This window comes from Procambarus clarkii, chromosome 16 (assembly GCF_040958095.1).
Source record: "Procambarus clarkii isolate CNS0578487 chromosome 16, FALCON_Pclarkii_2.0, whole genome shotgun sequence".
NCBI classification, from domain to species: Eukaryota; Metazoa; Arthropoda; class Malacostraca; order Decapoda; family Cambaridae; genus Procambarus; species Procambarus clarkii.
In genome coordinates this window covers 37,298,987-37,319,767 of record NC_091165.1, presented here as the reverse complement: position 1 = coordinate 37,319,767, position 20,781 = coordinate 37,298,987, and the positions used below count along the sequence as shown (strand labels likewise).

Below are 20,781 nucleotides of genomic sequence, written 5' to 3'. Positions count from 1 at the left end.
TCTGCCGGACGTTCAGGCCTCTGGAAGTAGATCTCTTCGCGTCGGCGTGGTTGAGGCGTCTCCTGGTATACGTGGGGTCCTTCCCTGACTGTGAGGCTGTCGGGGTCGATGCCTTCAGGCAGGATTGAGCAAGGTGGGGGTTACCTGTACAATTTTCCTGCGGTTCAGCTGTTGCTCCAAGTCCTAGCTTGCTTGAAGACAGGGGAGAGATGTCCTTCTGGCTCCTTGGTGGCGAGCCCAGCCTTCGTTTCAGGAGCTGCTTGCTCGGTGTTCGAACCTGAGGGTCTTCCCGTGGCTCCGCTTCTTTCAGCAGATCGGTCCAGCCAAGTACGAGGCTGGTTGTTCTTCTCCTCGAGTCTTCGCGTCTTGAGTTTCTGACTTAGGTCTATCATCATTTGTATGGAGCACAGGTGGCTTTGTTGGTGGTCTCCCACCTGCGTGCTTCTTCATGGCAGCAGTATGAAGTTTACTGGCAGTCCTTCCGGCTTTTCCTATCACTGTGTAGGTGTACTTCGGTCTCTGATAGGGATGCCTTGTCTTTCCTTTCATGGTTGTTCCAGGACCGTCATCTTATGCTGAATACTATCACCTCGTATCGTGCGGCATTGGGGTTGCCACTGCAGCTTGCATTCAGTTTTGATGTTACGTCTGTTCCGTTCCGCAAGCTGTCTCGTGCGTTGTTACACCTCCGGCCTGTTCACGCCTTCGGTTCAAGATTGTTTTTCTAAGGCTCTATTCCTGTTGGCATTGGCCTCTAGGGATCAGGTCAAGGAGCTTCATGCTCTCCTCTGGGACGGGGGTTTCTGCTCTTTTGGTCCTGGTGGTAGGTTTGTTTGTCTGCAGCCGTCTCCTTCTTTTCTGACGAAGAATGAGTCTGCTGCTTTCCGGAGGGGTCCTTGCGTTGTTCATGCTTGGTTGGTTAGGCCAGGGGGTGCAGCATGTGTTGTGTCCGGTTGCAGCTCTCTGTCCTTATTTTCATGCCATGGCTTAGGTGGCTGGGAATACACTTTGGGTTGACCTGGTTCCCTCCTTACCTGTTCCCTGGCATGGGTCTCCCAGGTCGTCCGCAGGGTCATCAAGTCTAGCCAACCTGCAGTCTATCCTCGTGCCCATGACGTTCGTAAGTTTACTGCTTTGGCTGCCCACTTTGGTAACATGTCTTGGATTGACATTTGGATGTGGGATTTTTGGTGGTCGAATAGGGTCCTGGCTGCTCGCTACCTTGTCAATGTTCCTGGACATCATAGGACCTGTGTAGCATTGGGTCGGCGATTGCAGCCAGTTGTCTCGGCTTTAAGTTGAGGAGCGAGGACTGACCACCTCCCGGATGAGTCCCTGTTTTCTGTTATTTTTGGGTAGTCTGCTTCGGGGAGCAGACGGGGCTCCCTCCAGAAAACCAGCGTTGAATGTAATGAAAAGCCATATTCTGGGTGAGACCCGGAAGCTCCCTGGCACCCACCCTCCCTCCGGTCAGCGGAGTTTTCGCATGTTTTGCCATCCAGCCTCAGAACTGGGGGTGTGGATTGCCAGCGTGAGGGTCTGGGGCTTCCCCTTAGCCCTCCCAGGGGGTGGGGGAAAGGGGGGGGGGGGGCTTTGCGCAGACATCAGGGCTGCATCATGATAACGTCATGCTAGTTTGTTAATTTTTTTTAGTGAGTTCTGTCCACTCGTTCATTCTTTCGATAGCAATATTTTCACCAGAATAGGGATTTGTTTTGGAGTGCCTACCTTTCTTGGTGCCAGACCTGGTCAGTGGCAAACATAGAATGCTTCCTACCACATGGGGGTTTCTATAGGCCATTGCTCCTCGTGCCTCTCTGAGGGGGCCAGGTTCTGGCTCATGGTCCCTGGTAGGCAAGAACTCCATTCACGTTGACTGATGCCAGAAAGCTAATGTATCCATATCAGCCTGGATAGCTCCGAGAAGCCTCTGGGTTTCACCCAGAAAATGGCGTTTCATTACATTCAACGCTGGGTTTTTGTGTAATTTCTAAGTTATCTATATCCTGTAGCTGATTTTGTTTGCGAAGTACTGTATCTAATACGGTACTGAATATCAACCATTGTCAGTTGTTAATGTCCAAATGTTCATTCTTTGTTTCAGGCAGTAGTATCATGCAGTAAGAAAAAGTTCCAGTTTACAGTCCAGGGTGATGCCATACAAATTTTGTCTTGGATACTTAATTCAATGCACTTGGGCCTGAAGACTCCCAAACGAAAGAACACCATCATCAATCGCTGCTTCCGTGGAACCATGAATATCTACTCACAAAAGGTAGTACAGTGTAGTACTTTTAATTCATAAGAAATAATTTTCTGGGGGGAGCCCCTACGACTTTGTCCCTTCCCCTTTGTCAGACTTTGCCATCAGTCATGTGTATGGAGTTCTGTGGGCCTACTGGGGACCACGAGCAGAACCTGGCCCCCTCAGAGAGGCATGGGGAGCAATGGCCTATAGAAACCCCCATGTGGTTGGAAGCATTCTATGTCTGCCATTGACTAGGCCAGGCACCCAGAAAGGTAAGCGTCCCAAAACAAACTATTCTGGTGAAAATTGCTACAAAAAGCCGAACAAGAGGACAGAACCCCTCTAAAAGAAACGCGCATGACGTCATACGTCGCCGCACTGCTGTCTTATGTAGTTACCCACTCTCTGGGAGGGGGAAGGGGAAGCCCCAGACCCTCACACCGGCCATCCACCCCTAAGTTCTAAGGCTGATGCAAGAGGCAGAGGTCGTGTGCTCTGGCTCCAGTGTTTTTCCAGCACTGTACTTTGTGTGTGGTGGCTGTCTTCCAGGGGTGGGCGAGCCAGAAGTTATTCTATGCTGCTGCATTCCCTTCCCTAGGTGCCCTGTAAGTACTGCCCTTGGGGCTTGGGGCCACTACCACAAGTTCCTTGGGTCCTGCCTATGCTGGGCCGTTCAGCCGACTGTGCTGCTGCCTGCGCAACGCCCCTTCCCCTCCTTCTTTGGGAGAGGAAAGGGGAAGCCCCAGACTCTGGCACCAGCTATCCACCCTGCAGTTCTGTGATTGATGTGGAACTGGCAGTCGTGTGCCGTTAGCTTCAGCATTTTCCAGTTCTCTGTCTTGTGGTGTGGTGCTGTCTCTTCAGCAGTGGTGTGTGAGCCAGGAGTAATTTCTCCAGTACCTGGGCTGCATACACCTAAGGGTTTCCTTTCCTAGGTGCCCTGTAAGTACTGTCATTGGGGACTTGGGGGTTATCTTCCTCAAGTCACCTTGGGGTTTACCTCCGCTGTGTCTTCTGCTGCTTGATGATTGACCGCCCTTGGAGTTGGCTGGGGTGTTTCTTGCTTCCCTGTTTGCCTCTGGGTAGGGGTAGTTTTTGTCACTGGTTGGGGCGCTGGGTACTGTGCAGCTAGTTGTGACCACTATCCATACGGGGCATAACTGGCCGACCTCTCACACTGGCCGAGTTTGAAGGTTGCTCTGTCCCCTTGTCTCAGGGTGACACTCACCATTTGTGCCTCCATCATGCAGCCTGTTGGGTCAGTGACACTTTTGACCCAGAGTCTTGCGAGTTTTGTTCCTTGTTCTTGGTACAGTTCACCCAGTCCACTGATCATGACATGCGGGTGCGAGCTGCTTCGGCATTGCATGCTTGATTTAGGTTGCTGAAATGCGCTAGGTTAGTTGCTTCCTCAGATGCCCTGAGACAGCCCCGTTTTGGTTATATGGACCCGAACTTAGGGATGTTAGTTGCGTTGACTTTGGTTTTGTCCACACCCCCTTGTCCTTCCCCTTCTGTTGTTCGTCTTGGTTCTCCCACCTTGCATCCAGCTCAGAAGTGTCTGAGGGTTTCAGAGTCGGGGCAGGGTTTAGTTGGCTTTGAAACTTGGGCGGTTTCGGGAAATGCCCCTTCCAGGGTGGCGACAGAGGCCTTCGAGCCTGGTCCTCCAGCTGGAACTTCTGGGTCTGACTAGTGGGCCTCCTTATTCCTGTTTTTTTGGCTGCTCCTGCCTTTTTTCTTTTGAGGCGGAGAGGTTTGGAGGATGGCTCGGCCCCGGGTCCACGTGGTGAGGTTCCCGGGGCAGGGGAGAGGTTGACTTGAGGGCCTTGGGCGCTGTTGGACCCCGCTTGGATTTATGTACCCTCTGAGCAGGGCTTGGCTTTACGAGGAGTGGGGATCTCTTTTTCCCCGTCCTCATACGGGTTGGATTTGGTGTCTACCCCTTCCCGGGTTCGGTTCCGTGATCCCGTGGGTTGTTCGGTCCCGTCCTTCTGGAGGATTTCGGCCTCCTGCATCCCACCCCATGTGGTGTGGGAGGCCATTGCGGCTTACCTCCTGCACGACCCGGTTTACAGTCTCGCTGGTTTTTGCTTCCCGTCTCACGTGTCAGCAGGCAGTGCTTGCTTCCTCTGTGGAATCTGCTTGAGCCCTGGTTCTTAGGATTTCTTTGCCTTTTTGCCCGTTGCAGTTTGCAGAGTCTGCGGTTGTGCAGCATCTGCAGGTGGCTTCTTCTAGTTGCCGTCCCATGTCAGATTTGTTGGTTCTCTGGGGGGCTTGGGGGGGGGGGGGGTCTTCCCAGAAGGGTCGTGCCAGGGCTCGGGGTTCCTTCCGTCATGGGTGGTCAGTGGTGCCAGTTTCGTGGCAACAATGTGATCGCTAAGTATGGAGGCCACGTTCTCGTCAAGGGTGTCGGCCGTTTTGAGGCTCATTCCATTGATGGGACGATTGGGTTAAGGCTAGCTCTGTTAGCTCACGCCTGGTCTCATGATTTGTGGGCCGTTCGTGTTATTTCGTGCAACCTGCAGTGGAGTTGGGTGGCCCCTCCTCCTTTGGGAAGTTCGGGGTTGGCAAGGCAGGCCTCTTCTCCTGCACTCTGTCGAGTCATCTTGGAGTGAATTTGCTTGGGCATGGTCGAAACGACCTCGTCCCTCAAAGTGGGTTTCTCGCTGGAGAAACCCACTGTTTCTGTTTCCCGAAACAGGACTGCTCGGACCTCAGGTTCATTCTGGACTTGTCCTGTCTGAACCCATGGGTTTATTGCCCCCTCCTTTCGGATGACTATTCTGTCCCAGGTTTGTCTTCTCTTGAAGATGGGCGCTTGGATGGTGTTCATGGACCTCAAAGACGCGTATTGGCATGTCCCGATTCATCCGGGGTTCAGGGACTGGCTCTGTGTTGTTGTGTTTGTTGTGTGTTGCTCAGGATTACCACTTTCGTTGCATTCCGTTTGGCTTGAACCTGGTACCTCGTGTTTTCACACTCATTACCTAGGTCGTGGTGGCCTGTCTGCATCTCTTAGGGTTTCTGGTTCTGGCCTATCTTGACGACTGGCTGGTGTGGGTTCCCAGCCGGTCCACGTGTCTGCTCGCCAGGGATTTGTTTTTTTCTCAGCTCACCGGGTTCGGGTTCTTGGTGAACTGGCGGAAGTCCCATCTGGTTCCCTCCCAGGTTCGGTCTTAGTGAGATCTTGTGTGGGACATTCAGACTTCTTTCTTGTCTCTCCCTCCAGAGGCTCTGCTTCGGCTGCAGTCCCGCCTTCGCTTGTTTCTGGGGGGGCTCCCAGGTCACATGGCAGTTGCTTGAGGGTTTGTGTGGGAGCCTGAACTTTGCCGTGATGGTCTACCCACCGGGTCGGGTTTGGCTTCGTTGTCTGTTCTGGTTCCTCTAGGGATGTTCCTTCCGCCTCTCACGATCGCTGGGTTCGGCCTCAAGGGCCCATGCGTCAGTTGCTGTGTCACTGGCTTCCTTTTCAGGTTTTTCGGGGTTCATTTCCTTGGCACCTACCCGAGCCTTTGCTTGATGTGTTCACGGATGTGTCATCTCATGGCTGGGGCTTTGTGACGAGTGCTCACCAGGCCAGCCAGGAACGGTAGGGTCCATCCTTCCGTCGGGCTCACAGCACAGTGCGGGAGTTTGCGGCTGTGTGGATGTCGCTTCAGAGGTGCGCTTGCAAATTGGCGCTCCAGGTCCATTCAGATTGTTAACTGTGGTTCATTGCCTGAACTGTGAGGGTTCGGTGAGGTCCTTGGCTCTTTGTCCCCCCCCTCCCTGGGTTCCACTGTTGCTCAAGATTCTAGCTCGCTTGGAGACTTACTAGGGAAGAGTCATCCTTTTGACTCCTTGGTGGAGCCAGAAGACGTTTTAGGGGCGGCTTGTGCCTAAAAATCCAAGCTGCTTAAAACCCAGCCTTGGTTTTAGGCACTGCTTGCCCGGTGTCTGAACCTGGTTTTTTTTCCGCGGCTCCGCCTCTTTCAGCTGATCGGGCCAGTCTGTTACGTGGCTGGTTCTCTCTTCTCCTCAAGTCTTCGTGTATAGTCTTTCTGACGTGGGTCTATCACCACTTGTATGGTGAGTAGGTGGCTTCTTTGATGGTTTCCCCACCTGCGTGCTTCGTCTCGGTGGCAGTATGAAGTTTCTTGGCAGTCCTTCCATTATTTCTTATCCCATCGCGGTAGGTTTACTTCTGTTTCTGATAGGGTTGTCTTGTCCTTTCTTTCATGGTTGTTCCAGGACCTTCATCTTATGCCAAAAACTGTCACCTCGTATAGTGTGGTGCTGGTGGAGCCATGCCAGTTTGTCTTCGGCATTGATGTAATAGGGGAATGTAGATCAAGAAATTAGTAATAGAGAAAGTGAATACTATTGCAAGTCGGAAATAAAGCCGAAAATCCCTTATTGTAAACAAATCCACAAGGGCCGTGACGGGGATTCGAACCTGCGTCCGGGAGCATCCCTTATTGTAATACAGGCGAATTAATATATCAGTGTTATAACTCAAGTAACTGGCAACTGACGGCCTCCAGCCGCGGCCTGGGATAACAACGTGTCAACTATATAGCCTCTGGGACCCTCACCCTCGACCGTGCGATAAGTACTGACCATACAGTAGAACAAATAAACATATATATTATTACAAATATACGGTATACATATAATATTATAAATATACATATATATACTGTACAACAAAACAAGGCAAAATGTGTGGGAACCGACCTGTGAGATTTATATTTATTTAATTTATATGAATTTATATAGAATTTATATTTACGTTAATTTGTATACTTCGATAGCAATTTGTATGATGATAAGTGGACTGTATTTCTGCAATAATCTCACAAATCGATCCTCTACACATTAGGGGGGGGTTTATATTAAATTTATATATATGCAGCCAATCAAACTACAGTATTAACTACACATTAGTGTACATTGAAGAGGTTCCTTATCTTACTGTACAGCAGGCCTTAGTCCACCAGGTATAACCAGGATGTAGACACCAAATTATCCTCTTTGAGGTAGCTTCCATCACCCAGTAACTGGTACACAAAGCATGCTTCCTCGTCTTGACCTGTCAAAAGGGCGCTAGCTAAGAAGCCAGAATCCTAATATATGACAGCTATATCAGAGAAAACACTGTACATGGAACCATAAAGACCTAGGCTTAATTACCTTGTTTGAGTCGATCATTCGTGTTCTAACCGGTAGCCCTATCCACTGACATTAATGGCCAAAAATGATTAGATAAACGGGTTTCGGAAAGACGCTTCCCTTGAGATTGATGACAGCGTGTTGATGATGGCAGATCACTACTCTGATCTTCCATAACACTTCGTCCAAGAGAATTTATAGGAGCCGTAATTCGCTCCACGACTCTGTGATCTTAAACAATAACAATGGCTGACCACTCCCCCCTCACTGACGCTACTGGCCTACATTGTCCAGATGTCAGTAAGTGATAGAAGGGTCACATTTACTCTATTTTAATTCTGATAATTAAGTTAATTTATATGAGATGTTTTTATGATGGTAAAGTCCAAAGACTAATGTATTTAAGAATAATTCCCACCATAATAGGTGGTGAATTTATAATAGCATGTGGTAATGATATCCCGTTTTCTATAGATGGAAATTCGACTACAAGTTACATTTTCTATGGGTTAACTTGTTTATACAACACAGCATTATTATCTGCCTGTATGATTTTATTAAATGGTGTCGGATTTTCCGACAAAATGGGAGTAAATAAACAAATTTGTGGCCACTGTAACAACTTCTTAAAGTTGAAGGCAACAGGAATTGAATGTTATATCTGTAAGAATAGATTTCATTCGGCTTGTACAGGACTGAGTAACACCACGGCACTGAGAGCTGGCCACTTGCTCTGGGTGTGTAAAAATGACCTGCCAGCTTGAAATATCCTAAAAAACCTTGTAGATAACATGACGCATGAACGGAAAACATCGTTCATTGAAAGCCTACCAGCCATCCAGAAGGAGTGGGAAAGGAACAACAACAATTCTAATATACCAGGGGCAGAGGCTATAGTCAGGGATGAAACTGAAGCTGAAACTCAGGAAGTTGTAAACTCTGACTCAGTAGGCCCGGATGTAGATGACGGTAAACTAGAAAGTGTAACAGACAGCACTGACAGCTCGATAGGTCCAGACACTACAACGGTTACCGATAGAGCGAGTCAGACCAGAAGGACAGACTTATGCAAATTTTATGCAAAGGGCATATGCAGACATAGATATGCTGGTAATAAGAAAGGATTAGAATGCAGTTACCAGCCTCCCAAATTTTTTTTAAATATGCTTAGGAAAGGTGAGTGTTGATTTGAATCAATATGTAGGTTTTTCCATCCTGACATGTGCCAAACCTCACTGGAGGACAGAAAATGCTATGACCTCAGCTGCCCATACTTTCATGTGAAAGGCACGGAACGCTACATTGAGAGTGGCAAGCAGGATAATGAATTTGGAGGAAACTCGATAATTTTTTTATACCAAACCGAAAGAGAATTCAAAAGGAGGAGCATGGAGAATGTATGTAACTGGATGCCAGATCCACTTGCATTCCAGATTACAGATACAATTACACACCGAAAGGGAACTACAACTACGACAGGCAACTGCCCTACAACAATCGGCACTGGTCACAACAAACTCAATATGTCCACGCATAATGGGCTTGCCAAAAAAGTCTCCCAGTCAAACTATCACTAATAGAGTAACCTCATTCATCTTTGCCAACATACAAGAACTGAAAACGAGAACAAACAACAAAGTACAGTTCATAAATGGCCTCCTCTCGGAGTCAAATGCAGTATTTGGAGCTTTCACAGAAACCCATGCAGGGGAATTCTTAGACAGTGAGATCTGGATTCCAGGATATAACCTATACAGGTGTGATAGGAAAATTAGGTAACATGGAGGAGTGGGTCTGTATATTAGGGAAGACCTTGTATGCTCGGAGCTCCTTAACATTACAAATGAGGTGGTAGAGGTACTGGGATTAAAAATAGAGAAAATAAATTTAGTGATTATTCTAATATACAAACCGCCAGATGCAATGGCCGAGGAATTCACAGAACAGATAAACAAAATAGAGAATAGCCTTGATAATTTGGAAAACCCGATACCTGATATTATCTTCCTAGGTGACTTCAACTTGCCTAGTCTCAGATGGAGAATAGCAAACAATATTATACAGTGGTACCTCGGTTTAAGAGTTTAATCCATTTCTGGAGACAGCTCGTATTCCGAAAACTCTTACTCCGAAGCTAATTTCCCCATAAGAAATAATGGGAAATGAATTAATCCGTTCCTGACTACCCCAAAAACCCCACTTCAAACTAAATTTTATACCTAATTCATCTAAATAAACCTACAAAATTATGTTCAAGTTATTACTTACCTTGCTGTTGGCATATGGAAGATGGTGAGGAGGAGGGAGGAGAAGAGGTGTTACTGTTTGGAAGGGGAGTCCCCTTCCATTATAACATCAGGCAATGAGGACTTCACTGGTGTGCACATTCTGGCACGTTTTGCCTGCATACCACTAAGACTTGCTTGTCATACTAAGAATCTGTCTAAAGACACTTGTTTTTCCCTACATTTTAACACTTGTCTGTAGTAAGACATCACATTGTCATTTAAACGATCAATGCAACAGCCTGCTACAGCTTTATCTGGGTGAGTTTTTTCAACAAAACTTTGCAATTCTTCCCATATAGTACTTCACACATTTTCTTAACACTTTAGTGTTATCACGGCGCTCGAGAGCGTTACCACTTTTTGTGTTGAGGTTGCACAGCGGACTCGCTCACGAGTCACGAGAAAAAATATTTTTATAAACTATTTGTTATGCGATCGACTTTGGGATAGTTTGAAAATGTCTGCCATGAAATTTCCGTTTTCTCTAATAGCCGCATAGCCTATTTGGGAGAACGGCATAGCATTGCACCATCAAGGTAAGGCCATTGTATTGTTGACACGACAAGTGTAATCGACGTAGTTTTTTATTTGGTGCCGGTCTAACGCATCCTTGTGTGACATTTTATACTTTTGTTTTTCTAGAACATTCTATTGCGAACACATTGGTACAAAAATGAAATATGTACATCCAAAATTAATGTCAGGACAGTGAAAAGAGAATACACTTTTCAGTGTATTCACTGAAAAGTGAATACTTTTCAGTGTTTGCCACTCGATCGCCCGAAATGCTGCATTATTTTTTTAGGTTAAACCTTACCACTGGCTTTCTTGGGACCGAAGGCGAGATATATAATAACAACTTTTATGGTCAAATGACCAAAAATCCAACAAAACACTGAAAATCCAGTGAAGAATTGACGTGGGATAGTCACTGGGCGCGAGGCACTGGTAAACTGAGGGGTGAGGGGCGACGATCGCCATACCACCACGCGCTAGGTCGGCCTGTACGCGTATCAACAAACTCGCCCTCCGAGGTAACCCTCGCCTTCCAAGGCACATTTTTCAAGCAAATACTACTCGTATTCCGATGTACCACTGTACCAGGAAATCTATCGGGATCTAACCAACCACAGATTAGAGAATTACTTAAATTCTGTGACAAATTTTCACTCAACCAGCAGATATCGGAGCCAACGAGAAATGAGAATATTCTAGATCTGGTCTTTACGAACAATGAAGACATTATCAGAGACATTACGATATCAGATACCACATACTCGGATCACAAGCTCATTGAAGTGCAAACGACCATCAATACTCAGAATAGACCTAAAACGTTGATAAAGTGAGAGGGGCTATTCAGTAAATTCAATTTTAATAATAAAAGAATAGACTGGGAGATAATAAACAGGGAACTTACAAACATTCCATGGGAAACAGTTCTAAGTAATACAAGTCCTACAGAAGGAATAGCAAAACTGACTTCGGAAGTGTATCAAGTCTGTCTGAAACATGTTCCTTTGAGGAAAGCCAGAAAGAGATCCTACGTTGAAAGAGAGCGTTGACAACATTATAAACGAAGGAAAAAATAAAGGAAATGCTTATGCAGACACGAATTTCCCGTCAAAGAAGGAATAATTTAAATAAGGAGATTTAAAATTGAAGAAATCAAGCAGAAATTGAAACACTCATATCAAACTGAAGAAAGGCAGTTAGAACAGAAAGCAATTCAGGAAATAAAGAAATATCCAAAATACTTCTTCACATATGCGAAATCAAAAGCAAAAACCACTGCCAGTATTGGACCTATTCATACAAGTGAAGGTTCATACACGGAGGATGACAAAGAAATTAGTGAAATCCTAAAAAAGCAGTATGAGGACATGTTTAGCACTCCAATAAACAACATGAAAGAGGAAGATCCAGACAATTTCTTTATGCGGGATATTCAAACCCCTGTAAATATAACTGATTTCAACACGAACGCACTAGACTTTGAAAGAGAAATTGGAAACATGCACATGCACTTGGCCCCAGGTCCAGATTCATGGAATTCAATATTTATAAAGAAGTGCAAAGTGCCGGAAGCACAGGCATTCAGTATAGTGTGGAGGAAGAGCTTGGACACGGGGGAGATACCAGATGCTCTTAAAGTAGCAGACACAGCCCCTCTACACAAGGGAGGGAGCAAAGCATTGGCAAAGAATTATAGACCAGTTGCACTAACATTGCACATAATAAAAGTATTTGAAAGAGTGATTAGGAGTCAGGTCACCAATTTCATGGAGACCAATGACCTTCACAACCCAGGCCAACATGGATTTCAAGCGGGAAGATCGTGCCTCACACAGCTACTTGATCACTATGACAAAGTCACTGAGGCATTAGAAGAAAAACAGAATGCTGATGTGATATACACGGACTTCGCAAAGGCTTTCGATAAATGTGACCATGGCGTGATAGCACACAAAATGAAGTCAATGGAAATAACCGGTAAAGTAGGACGCTGGATACTCAGTTTTCTGTCAAACAGGACTCGGCGAGTAACGGTCAACCATATAAAATCTAGTCCAAGCATAGTTAAAAGCTCTGTACCTCAGGGTACAGTCCTTGCACTGCTTCTTTTCCTTATTCTCATATCAGATATAGACAAAAATACAAGTCACAGCTTCGTATCATCCTTTGCAGATGACACAAAAATCAGTATGAAAATTACCTCGGCTGAAGACATTGAAAAACTTCAAGCCGATATTAATATAGTTTTCGACTGGGCATCAGAAAATAACATGATGTTTAACAGTGATAAATTCCAGGTACTCAGGTATGGTAAAAATGAGGTCCTTAAACATAGTACAGGGTACAAAACACAATCAAATGTGTCCATAGTAGGAAAACAGCATGTAAAGGATTTGGGAATAATGATGTCTGACGACCTAACATTTAGGGAGCATAACCAAGCAAATATTGCGTCAGCCAGAAAAATGATCGGATGGATTACGAAAACTTTCAAATCCAGGGATCCCACCACAATGGTTGTACTCTTCAAGTCACTTGTGTTGTCCCGTCTTGAGTACTACACAGTACTCACTTCCTCCTTCAGAGAAGGAGAGATTGCTGAAATAGAGGGAATACAGAGGACATATACGGTACGCATAGAAGCGATAAAGCACCTAAATTATTGGGATCGTCTCAAAGCCCTCCAAATGTACTCACTAGAAAGAAGACGAGAGAGATATCAAATAATATACACCTGGAAGATACTGGAGGGCCAAGTACCAAACCTGCACAGTAAAATAACAACGTACTGTACTGGAGTGAACGATATGGAAGAAAATGCAGAATAGAACCAGTGAAGAGCAGGGGTGCCATAGGCACAGAGAACACTGTATAAACATCAGAGGTCCGCGGTTGTTCAACGCCCTCCCAGGGAGCATAAGAAATATTGCCGGAACAACCGTGGACATCTTCTTTGAGGAATAAATCTACTTTCCTCTTGGAGTGCCGGACCAACTGGGCTGTGGTGGGTATGTGGGCCTGCGGGCCGCTCCAAACAACAGCCTGGTGGACCAAACTCACAAGTCAAGCCTGGCCTCGGGCCGGGCTCGGGGAGTAGAAGAACTCCCAGAACCCCATCAACCAGGTATCAACCAGATGTTACTTGTGTGCTGTTTCACAAGCTGTCTTGTGCGTTGTTTCATCTCTGGCTTACCGATGCACTGCTTGAGCCGTCGTGGTCATTGGACTGGGTGCTTTCTTTTCTCTCTTCTCCTCGGTTTGTGGTGGCCCCTTCCGTTCAGGATTGTTTGGTGAAGGCTCTTTTCATGTTTGCATTGGCCTTTGGGGGTTGGGTTTGGGAGCTTCATCCTCCCCTCCGGCGCAGGGGTTTCTGCTCTTTTGGTCCTGGTGGTAGGTTTGTTCTTTTGTTGCCATCTCCTTCTTTTCTGGCGAAGAATGAGACTGCTGCTTTCCGGAGGGGTCCTACGATTGTTGATGCTTGATTGGTCAGGCCGGGGGTGCATCGTGTGTCGTGCCTGGTTACGGCTCTCTGCCGTTACCTGCGCGCCACGGCCTGGATGGCCAGGGATGTGCTTTGGGCTGACCCGGTTTCCTTTCTTTCCTGTTCCAAGGTTCGGGTCTCCCAGGTTGTCCGTGGGGTTATTCAGTCCAGCCAGGCTGTGGTCTATACTTGTGCCCACGACGTTCGTAAGTTTGCTACTTTGGCTGCCGTCTTCAGTAATACGTCTTGGGTTGACATTTGGGCACGGGGTTTTTGGAGGTCGAACAGGGACCTCGCCACTCACTACCGTGTTAATGTTCCTAGGCCTAATCGGGCCTGTGTCGCATTGGGTCGGCGGATGCAGCCAGTTGTCTCGACTTCTAGTTGAGGAGCGAGGGCTGACTGCCTGCCTGGTAGGTCTATTTTGAGTTGTTTTTGGGGTAAGTACTGTAGCTCCGGGGAATCGAAGGGGTTTCCCTCAGAAGACCAGCGTTGAATGTAATGAAACTCCATTTTCTAGGTGAGATCAGGCGGCTTCCTGGCAGCCCTCCCTCCCTCTGGTCAGCGGTTTTTCGCATGTTTTGACATCTGGCCTCAAAAGTACAGGGTGGATAGCCGACGCAGGGGGTCTGAGGCTTCCCCTTTCCTCTCCCAGGGAGGGAGGTTGCACAGACAGCGGTGTGACGTCATGCTCGTTTGCTCGTTTTTATTTGGGGAGTTCTCTCCACTAGTTCGGCTTTCAGTAACAATATTTTAACTAGAATTTTTTTTTTTGGGGTGCTTACATTTTCGAGTGCCTGACCTGGTCGATGGCAGACATAGAATGCTTCCAACCCCACGGGGGTGTCTATAGACCATTGCTCCTCATGTCTCTCAGAGGGGGCTAGGTTCTGGCTCATGGTCCTTGGTAGGCCTAGAACCATATGCACATTGACTGATGCCTGGGTCTTATACATACATATCAGCCCAGATAGCTCTGTGGAGCCTCCGGGTAGCCTCAGGGTCTCACCCAGAAAATGGCATTTCATTACATTCAGCGCCGGTGTTTTACATAGATTTTTATGCTTACTTGATTCTTAATTATGATGTCCAAAGAAAAATATTTTTTTTTTTTTTTTTTTTTGCATGACAGAATATGTATCTAATAGCATGCACAGTTAGGGTGTTAATCCTGCATCAAGTGATAAGCACTTGTAGAGTTCTGAAGAGTTTGAGTGGTGGGAGAGAGGGAGGGGGGGGAGAGTTCAACAGGAAGATTTTTTTTTTTTTTTTTTTGAGATATATACAAGAGTTATTACATTCTTGTACAGCCACTAGTATGCGTAACGCTTCGGGCAGGTCCCTGGAATACGATCCCCGCCGCGAAGAATCGTTGTTACAACCAAGTACACATTTTACTGTTGAGTTGAACAGAGGCTACAGTTAAGGATTTGTGCCCAGTAAGTCCTCCCGGCCAGGATACGAACCCCAGGACAAAGCGCTCGCGGAACACCGGTGAGTGTCTTACCAGTACACCACGGAGACTGGTCTTGATTTGATTTGATTTGATCACAGTCCACCCATCTCTAGGACTTGATTTTGTTGCGTGCCTATCAAGTCAATCCTGACATCTGGTTTTGCCTGACAGTGTCTAGTCTGTCAGTTAACTGTGCAACCTGTCCATCCTGACAGCCTGCCTAGCCTTAAAGCCTGCCTAGCCTCTCGGTGTGTCTAACCTTAATAATTTCTGAGAAAGTAGTCTTGCTCATTTGGTACTCGGTGCATACATCTCTTGGGACAACACTCCCCTACTATTTCATTCATTCATTCTTTTCAAAACTCATCACTGAATGCTTTCTCTTTGGGTTCTGCATGCTGAAGTTATTACTAACAAAATATCTTCATTTACAGTAGATACGGCAGATGGATGTTCATAAATTTTACTAATATATCAAAGAAAATCGGAGAAATGAATGTTCCAGTGCTGCACCAGGAACCCAAGCAAACACTGTGACATGTCCCTGCCACTCGCTCTCATCACTTTGCCGCAACTTTTATTCACGCACTTTCCAAATGAGAAACCAACGTATCTTTAAGTGGTGTCCAGAAAGCATGTGGTCATATGTACATTTTGCTAATACTGTATCTGACTCTCTACTCCAATAGTAAACTTCACATTGTTTTACCACTGTACATTGCCATTCAAATTGTAAGCTAAATGTTATTCAATTTATACCTGAAAATGTAAGTTTGATTTATACTGTTGTACTCTTGTTCAGTCTATGCAGAATTGTAACGATTTGTTTTAATTATCAATAAAGTTTCTGATTCTGTTTTCCTTTTGCAGATCTTGCCAGTGGAAATAGATGAGAAAGAAAGAAAGCGGTTATTGCAGTCTGCAGAATACCAAGTGAAGATGGAGGAGAGCCCATTTCTCTACCTCACCTGTGACTTGCCTCAGCCTCCACTATTCAAGGATGAAAAAAAAGAAAACATCATACCACAGGTAAGGGAAGGTGTATTTCCAAAATCTGAACTCGGGTAAAATAAATGTTTGAATACTCAGCAATCTCTTCTGCTCTGCAAGGGAAAAATGATTATCGAGCAGTACTCAGGTCGAGACAGCACAAGTAATTTGAATAGTACTGTATGAGCATTGTGATGTGATCTCAGGGTTTGAAAGTTTGGATTTGTACTCAAGGTCAAAAGCTAAGGTTAGGTCCAGTAAAATGAATGTAGCTCGGAAAATAAATTAATACCCTAAAAAAATTTATATTGTATACTAAAATATACACATTTATACCAAGTGATGATTTATTTGAGTTTGAAAAATCAGAGTTAATGTCAAATGATCTTACAAAGGTTAAAGTAAAGGTTAACCTTCTTATTTCAACCCTGATCTTAAATGTGTATAGAATAAATGTTAGAGAGCCACTCAATAGCTTTAAAATGGCATTTGAATGAGCTCTGGATGTGCCATACGAGCCGAGATATGTCTTCTTGAATTAAGGCACGATCTTGGAAAATTTACCATTTGTGCAAAATTCTAGGTTGTGTATCTTCAGAACAATTTTAGCTACAAATGGGAGAAAAAAGTCATTCAGTTTCTCACTGAGAACTATAAATGTACCAAACTGCATCAAAATTGAAGAGGGTGGCAGGAAATTTGCCCAATATCTGGGTGAAGTGACATGGTAATGACTCATTTGTGTTTACTGTCTTTTGTAGCTAAGCCTCCTTCTAGGGAAGAGGCTTATCAAGGTTTGCTTTGCCTGTGTTTGTGGTTTACAGCTTTGTGCTCGTATGGATGTTCTGGAGTTGGGCTCAGTGGTGTTTCAGCATCTTAGTTGGAGTGGCTGTTGATTTCCTTCTGTTTTATGTTTGCCGCTATTCCTCCTTCCCCAGTTCCATCTGGCATAGTTCACCAAACATTTTGGCCTCCCCTCCATCTTCCCCCCATTGCTCTAAGCTGTCTGAGGGTTTTGGAATCTGGCCATGGTTTAGCTGTGGGTATAGCTTGGCTTTTACAGGGGTTTGCTCCCTTCCGTGTCAACATTGGAAACTGTTAATCTGTCGATTCCTGCTGGGGATTTGTAGCTTTTTCTGTGGGGAGCCCCTACGGCTCCCTGGAGCTTATCGGGCTAATGTGTGTTATGTTAGACCGGGACATTAGCTAAGGAGTTCAGACCTACCAGGGACCAGCGCCAGAACCTGGCCCCTTCAGAGAGGTTTCAGGGAGCAATGGCCCTGGAAAACCCCATATGGTTGGGGGTTTTCCTTATCTGCCATCGACCGGGGTTAGGCACCCAGAAAGGTAGGCGTAACAAAACAAACCCCACATGGTAAGAAACTACAACAAAAACCGAACAGAGAGGTAGAAAACTCCCTACAATCCCAAGGAAACAAGCAAACAAGCAAACATCACACTTTACTGCCGCGCCGATCGTCCGCGCAGCCCTCCCCACCCCGGGAGGGGGAGGGGGGAGCCCCGGACCTACCGCGCCGGCTGCCAAGCTTCAGTTCGTTCGCTAATGTCAACCGGGATTGACGCTTCTCTGGCCTCAGTTTCCTAGGCGGTGTTTGCCTTGTGTGGCGTTCACTGCCGTGTGTTGTGGTGTGCGGTGGCCAGGAGTACTTCATCAGTGCCGGGGCTGCATGTGCTTAGTGGCTGACTTCCCTAAGCGCCCTGTGAGTACTGCCCTTGCGTTACAGGGTTATCTTCCCTGGGGCGTTCGGGAACCATTCCCGTAGAGGTTCTTGCTGCTCGGCATTTGCCTCGCCCTTGGGGCCAGCTGGGGCTTGGGGCCCTTGTTTGGCCCTGGGTAGGGATTGGTATTGTGCTGGTTAGGGCGTCAAGGTGTTGCGCAGCCTGCCACCTAAGCGGCGGCCGGTTTCTGTTGCCTCTGGAGACGGTGTACTTTTGCGGGGTTTTTCTTTTGTTTTTCATTTTCTTGCCTGGTGGGGGTCTGCCTAAGGTGGTTATAGTTCCACTGGTAGTGTTTGGCGGCCCTCTGCTAGGCCCCCGTGCTTGTACACGTCTCGGGGGTTTTCAGTGCTATAATCTACCCTCTTGTTATGTTTGGGTTTCTTAACCGGTTAGCAACACCTTGCCCGGGCTTCCCGTAGTTGTTACCCTACGGGCCCTGGAAACCCCTGTCTGGGCTCGGGGGACCATTGAATGTGTCTTCCGGGTTCCAACCCGTCTTGTACGGGATCGTTGGTTGCTGTTCCCTTGTCTCCGGGTGACAATCGCCATTTTTACCTCCGTCATGCTGCCTGTTGGGTCACTGACACCTTGACCCGGAGTCTTGCGAGTGATTCTCTGCTTGTTCTCCAGTACTCTCCTGATGTTATTACTGTTCAGAGTACAGGCGGCATCCGTGTTGCAAGCTAGGTTAGGTTGCTGCAACATGCTAGGTTGGTTTCCCACTCGAATGCCCCGTGGCCGCCTCGTTTGGTTAGGTGCTGCTCGCCCCTTTCTCTCCATGTTCCCGGCTCCGGACCGTCTGCGTGTTTCGGGGTCGGGGCGGGGTTCAGTTGCGGCAGAGACTCGGGCGGTTTTCGGGGGATGCCCCGTTCGGGTTGGGGACGGAGGTTTGAGCCTGTGCCTCCTGCCAAGGCTTCTGGGTCTTACCAGCGGCCCTTTCTTGTTGCCTTTCCCATGGGTCTTGCTTTTCTTTCAGGGCGGAGGGCTTGGAGGCCGGCTCTGCCCCGGGGCCTCTGTTGTTGGTTCCCGGGGCTGTGGGGGATGCCTACTAGCAGTTCTGGGGCGGTTTTGCCCCTTCAGGGGTTTTTCTGCTGTTGGGCGTCGTTTTTCGCCCTTCCAGTCTGCTAGCTTCCCACATTTGCTGGCGTGTTTTTGTGTATTAAGCGTCAGTCACAGCCCCTGCTGGCGGCCATTTTCGTCTGCCGGTTTCCCGGCGTGGCCACCAGGGCGGCGTTGCGGTTTGTTTACATGCGTCTGGGTGTGCGAGCGAGCGTCTCTGGTGAGTTTTCAAAAAATTTGCAGGGTTTTTGTTCTCCTGTTGTCGTTTCTTTGTTTTCTGGTGTTTTCTTGCCGTTGCCTGTTCCTCTGGGAACGTTTGGGTGTTGATTTTGGGTCTGAGCCTCTGGGTTTAGGCTCAGTGCCCCTGGCTGGTATGCTTGCTCCCACACCTTGCCCCTCGGTTTTCGGTCTGTTGGGACCGTTTTCCCAGGGCGTTCTGCTGGGGTCTGTGCTTTGCCTTTTAGTGGTGTTCTCCGCCGGCAAATGTGGTGGTTTGGGCTCCCCCTGGTTCGATTCTGGGTTCCTTTGGGTTCCTTGGTTTCGTTCTGGAGGTTTCTTCCTCTTGGGCCCCCTTTTGTGGGTTCAGGGGACTTTGTTTCCTCGTGTGACCCGGTTCTGCCTTTTGGGGTTCCGGGGTCTTCCTGGCTTGCAGACTGAGCTTTTTGAGTCTTGGCACATGTTGTGGTTTTGCTGTCGAGGTGGGCCTTTTGATGCAGTTTTGTGCCTTCTTTGCCTGGCCGGCGTAGTGCTCTTTGCCACTAGTCGGCGGCTTGTGCTTTTACAATATATGTCCTCACCTAGTTGTGCTTGTGGGGGTTGAGCTCTGGCTCCTTGGTCCTGCCTCTCAACCGTCCGTCAACAGGTGTATCGGTTCCTGTGCCTCTTGGGCTCTGTCATGTCTACATGTGACATTGTATGGGGGTCAGCCTCGTTACTTGTGTGAGGAGTCGCCACATTACTTCTTAGTGCTTTCCCGTTCCCATTCTGACACTCAAAAAAAAAAAAAAAAAAAAAAAAAAAAAAACTAATTCTATCTGTGGCTCTTTTGGGTACTCAGTTTCCACCTGTGTCCCCTAGTGCGTGTGCCCCTTGTGTTACATATCCTGTCCTTCTCAACCCTGTTGATTCCCTTGGGTATCTTGTATGTGGTGATCAGGTCTCCCCTCACTTCCTCTTCCAGCGAAGTGTGGTTTCATTCCCGTAGTCTCTCCTCATGACTTCGGTAGTGTACTTTTTCTTTCTGAAGGGGTTCTGTTCCCTTCTCTGTTGACTGGGCGCTGGGGGAGCTGCTTGCTCTGTTGCCTCTCGCTTGGTCCCGCTGTTGGTGGGCGCTTTGGGTTGTCTTCCGGCCTCGGCTGGCGTCGGAGGACGGCTTCTCCCCCTTGGGGGGGGTTCAGAGCTGGCGGGGTGGGCTTCTTCCCTGCGCTTCGTCATTTCCTCTTCGTGGGTGCGTGGGGCGTGGTCGATCCGCCCCATCCTTCTGGGCTTCCCGTCTGCTCTTTGCAGTCATGAGTTTTTCCCGTCTGCTCTTTGCAGTCATGAGCTTTTCCAGTCTGCAGTTCTTCTGGACTACTTCCGTCTGCGCCCTGGATCCTCTGCCCTGCTCGGAGGACTGTTGTCTCCTGTTCGGATTCTGTTAGGGCCGGGTGCGTGGATGGTGGCCCTGGACCTCCAGGTCACTTCTTGGCACGTTCCTCTCCAGTTTTTCTGGGGCTAGCACGGTTGGTAATTACCTATGTGTACTTATCTAAGTGTAGTTACAGGATGAGAGCTCCTCTCGTGGTGTCCCGTCTTCCCAGCACTCTTTGTCATATAATGCTTTGATTATAATTGTCATATTGTCATATAATGA

The 20,781-nt window shown here is 47.4% G+C and overlaps 1 protein-coding gene across 1 annotated transcript in view; it reads left to right on the top strand.

The window, feature by feature from the left end:
- Usp39 (ubiquitin specific protease 39) overlaps positions 1–20,781 on the top strand; it is a 99,537-nt gene that overhangs the window by 39,107 nt on the left and 39,649 nt on the right. Inside the window, exons 6-7 of the mRNA XM_045745644.2 lie at positions 2,105–2,275; positions 16,011–16,169. Coding sequence (XP_045601600.1) covers positions 2,105–2,275; positions 16,011–16,169 — 330 coding nt within the window. The remainder of the gene's footprint in view (positions 1–2,104; positions 2,276–16,010; positions 16,170–20,781) is intronic.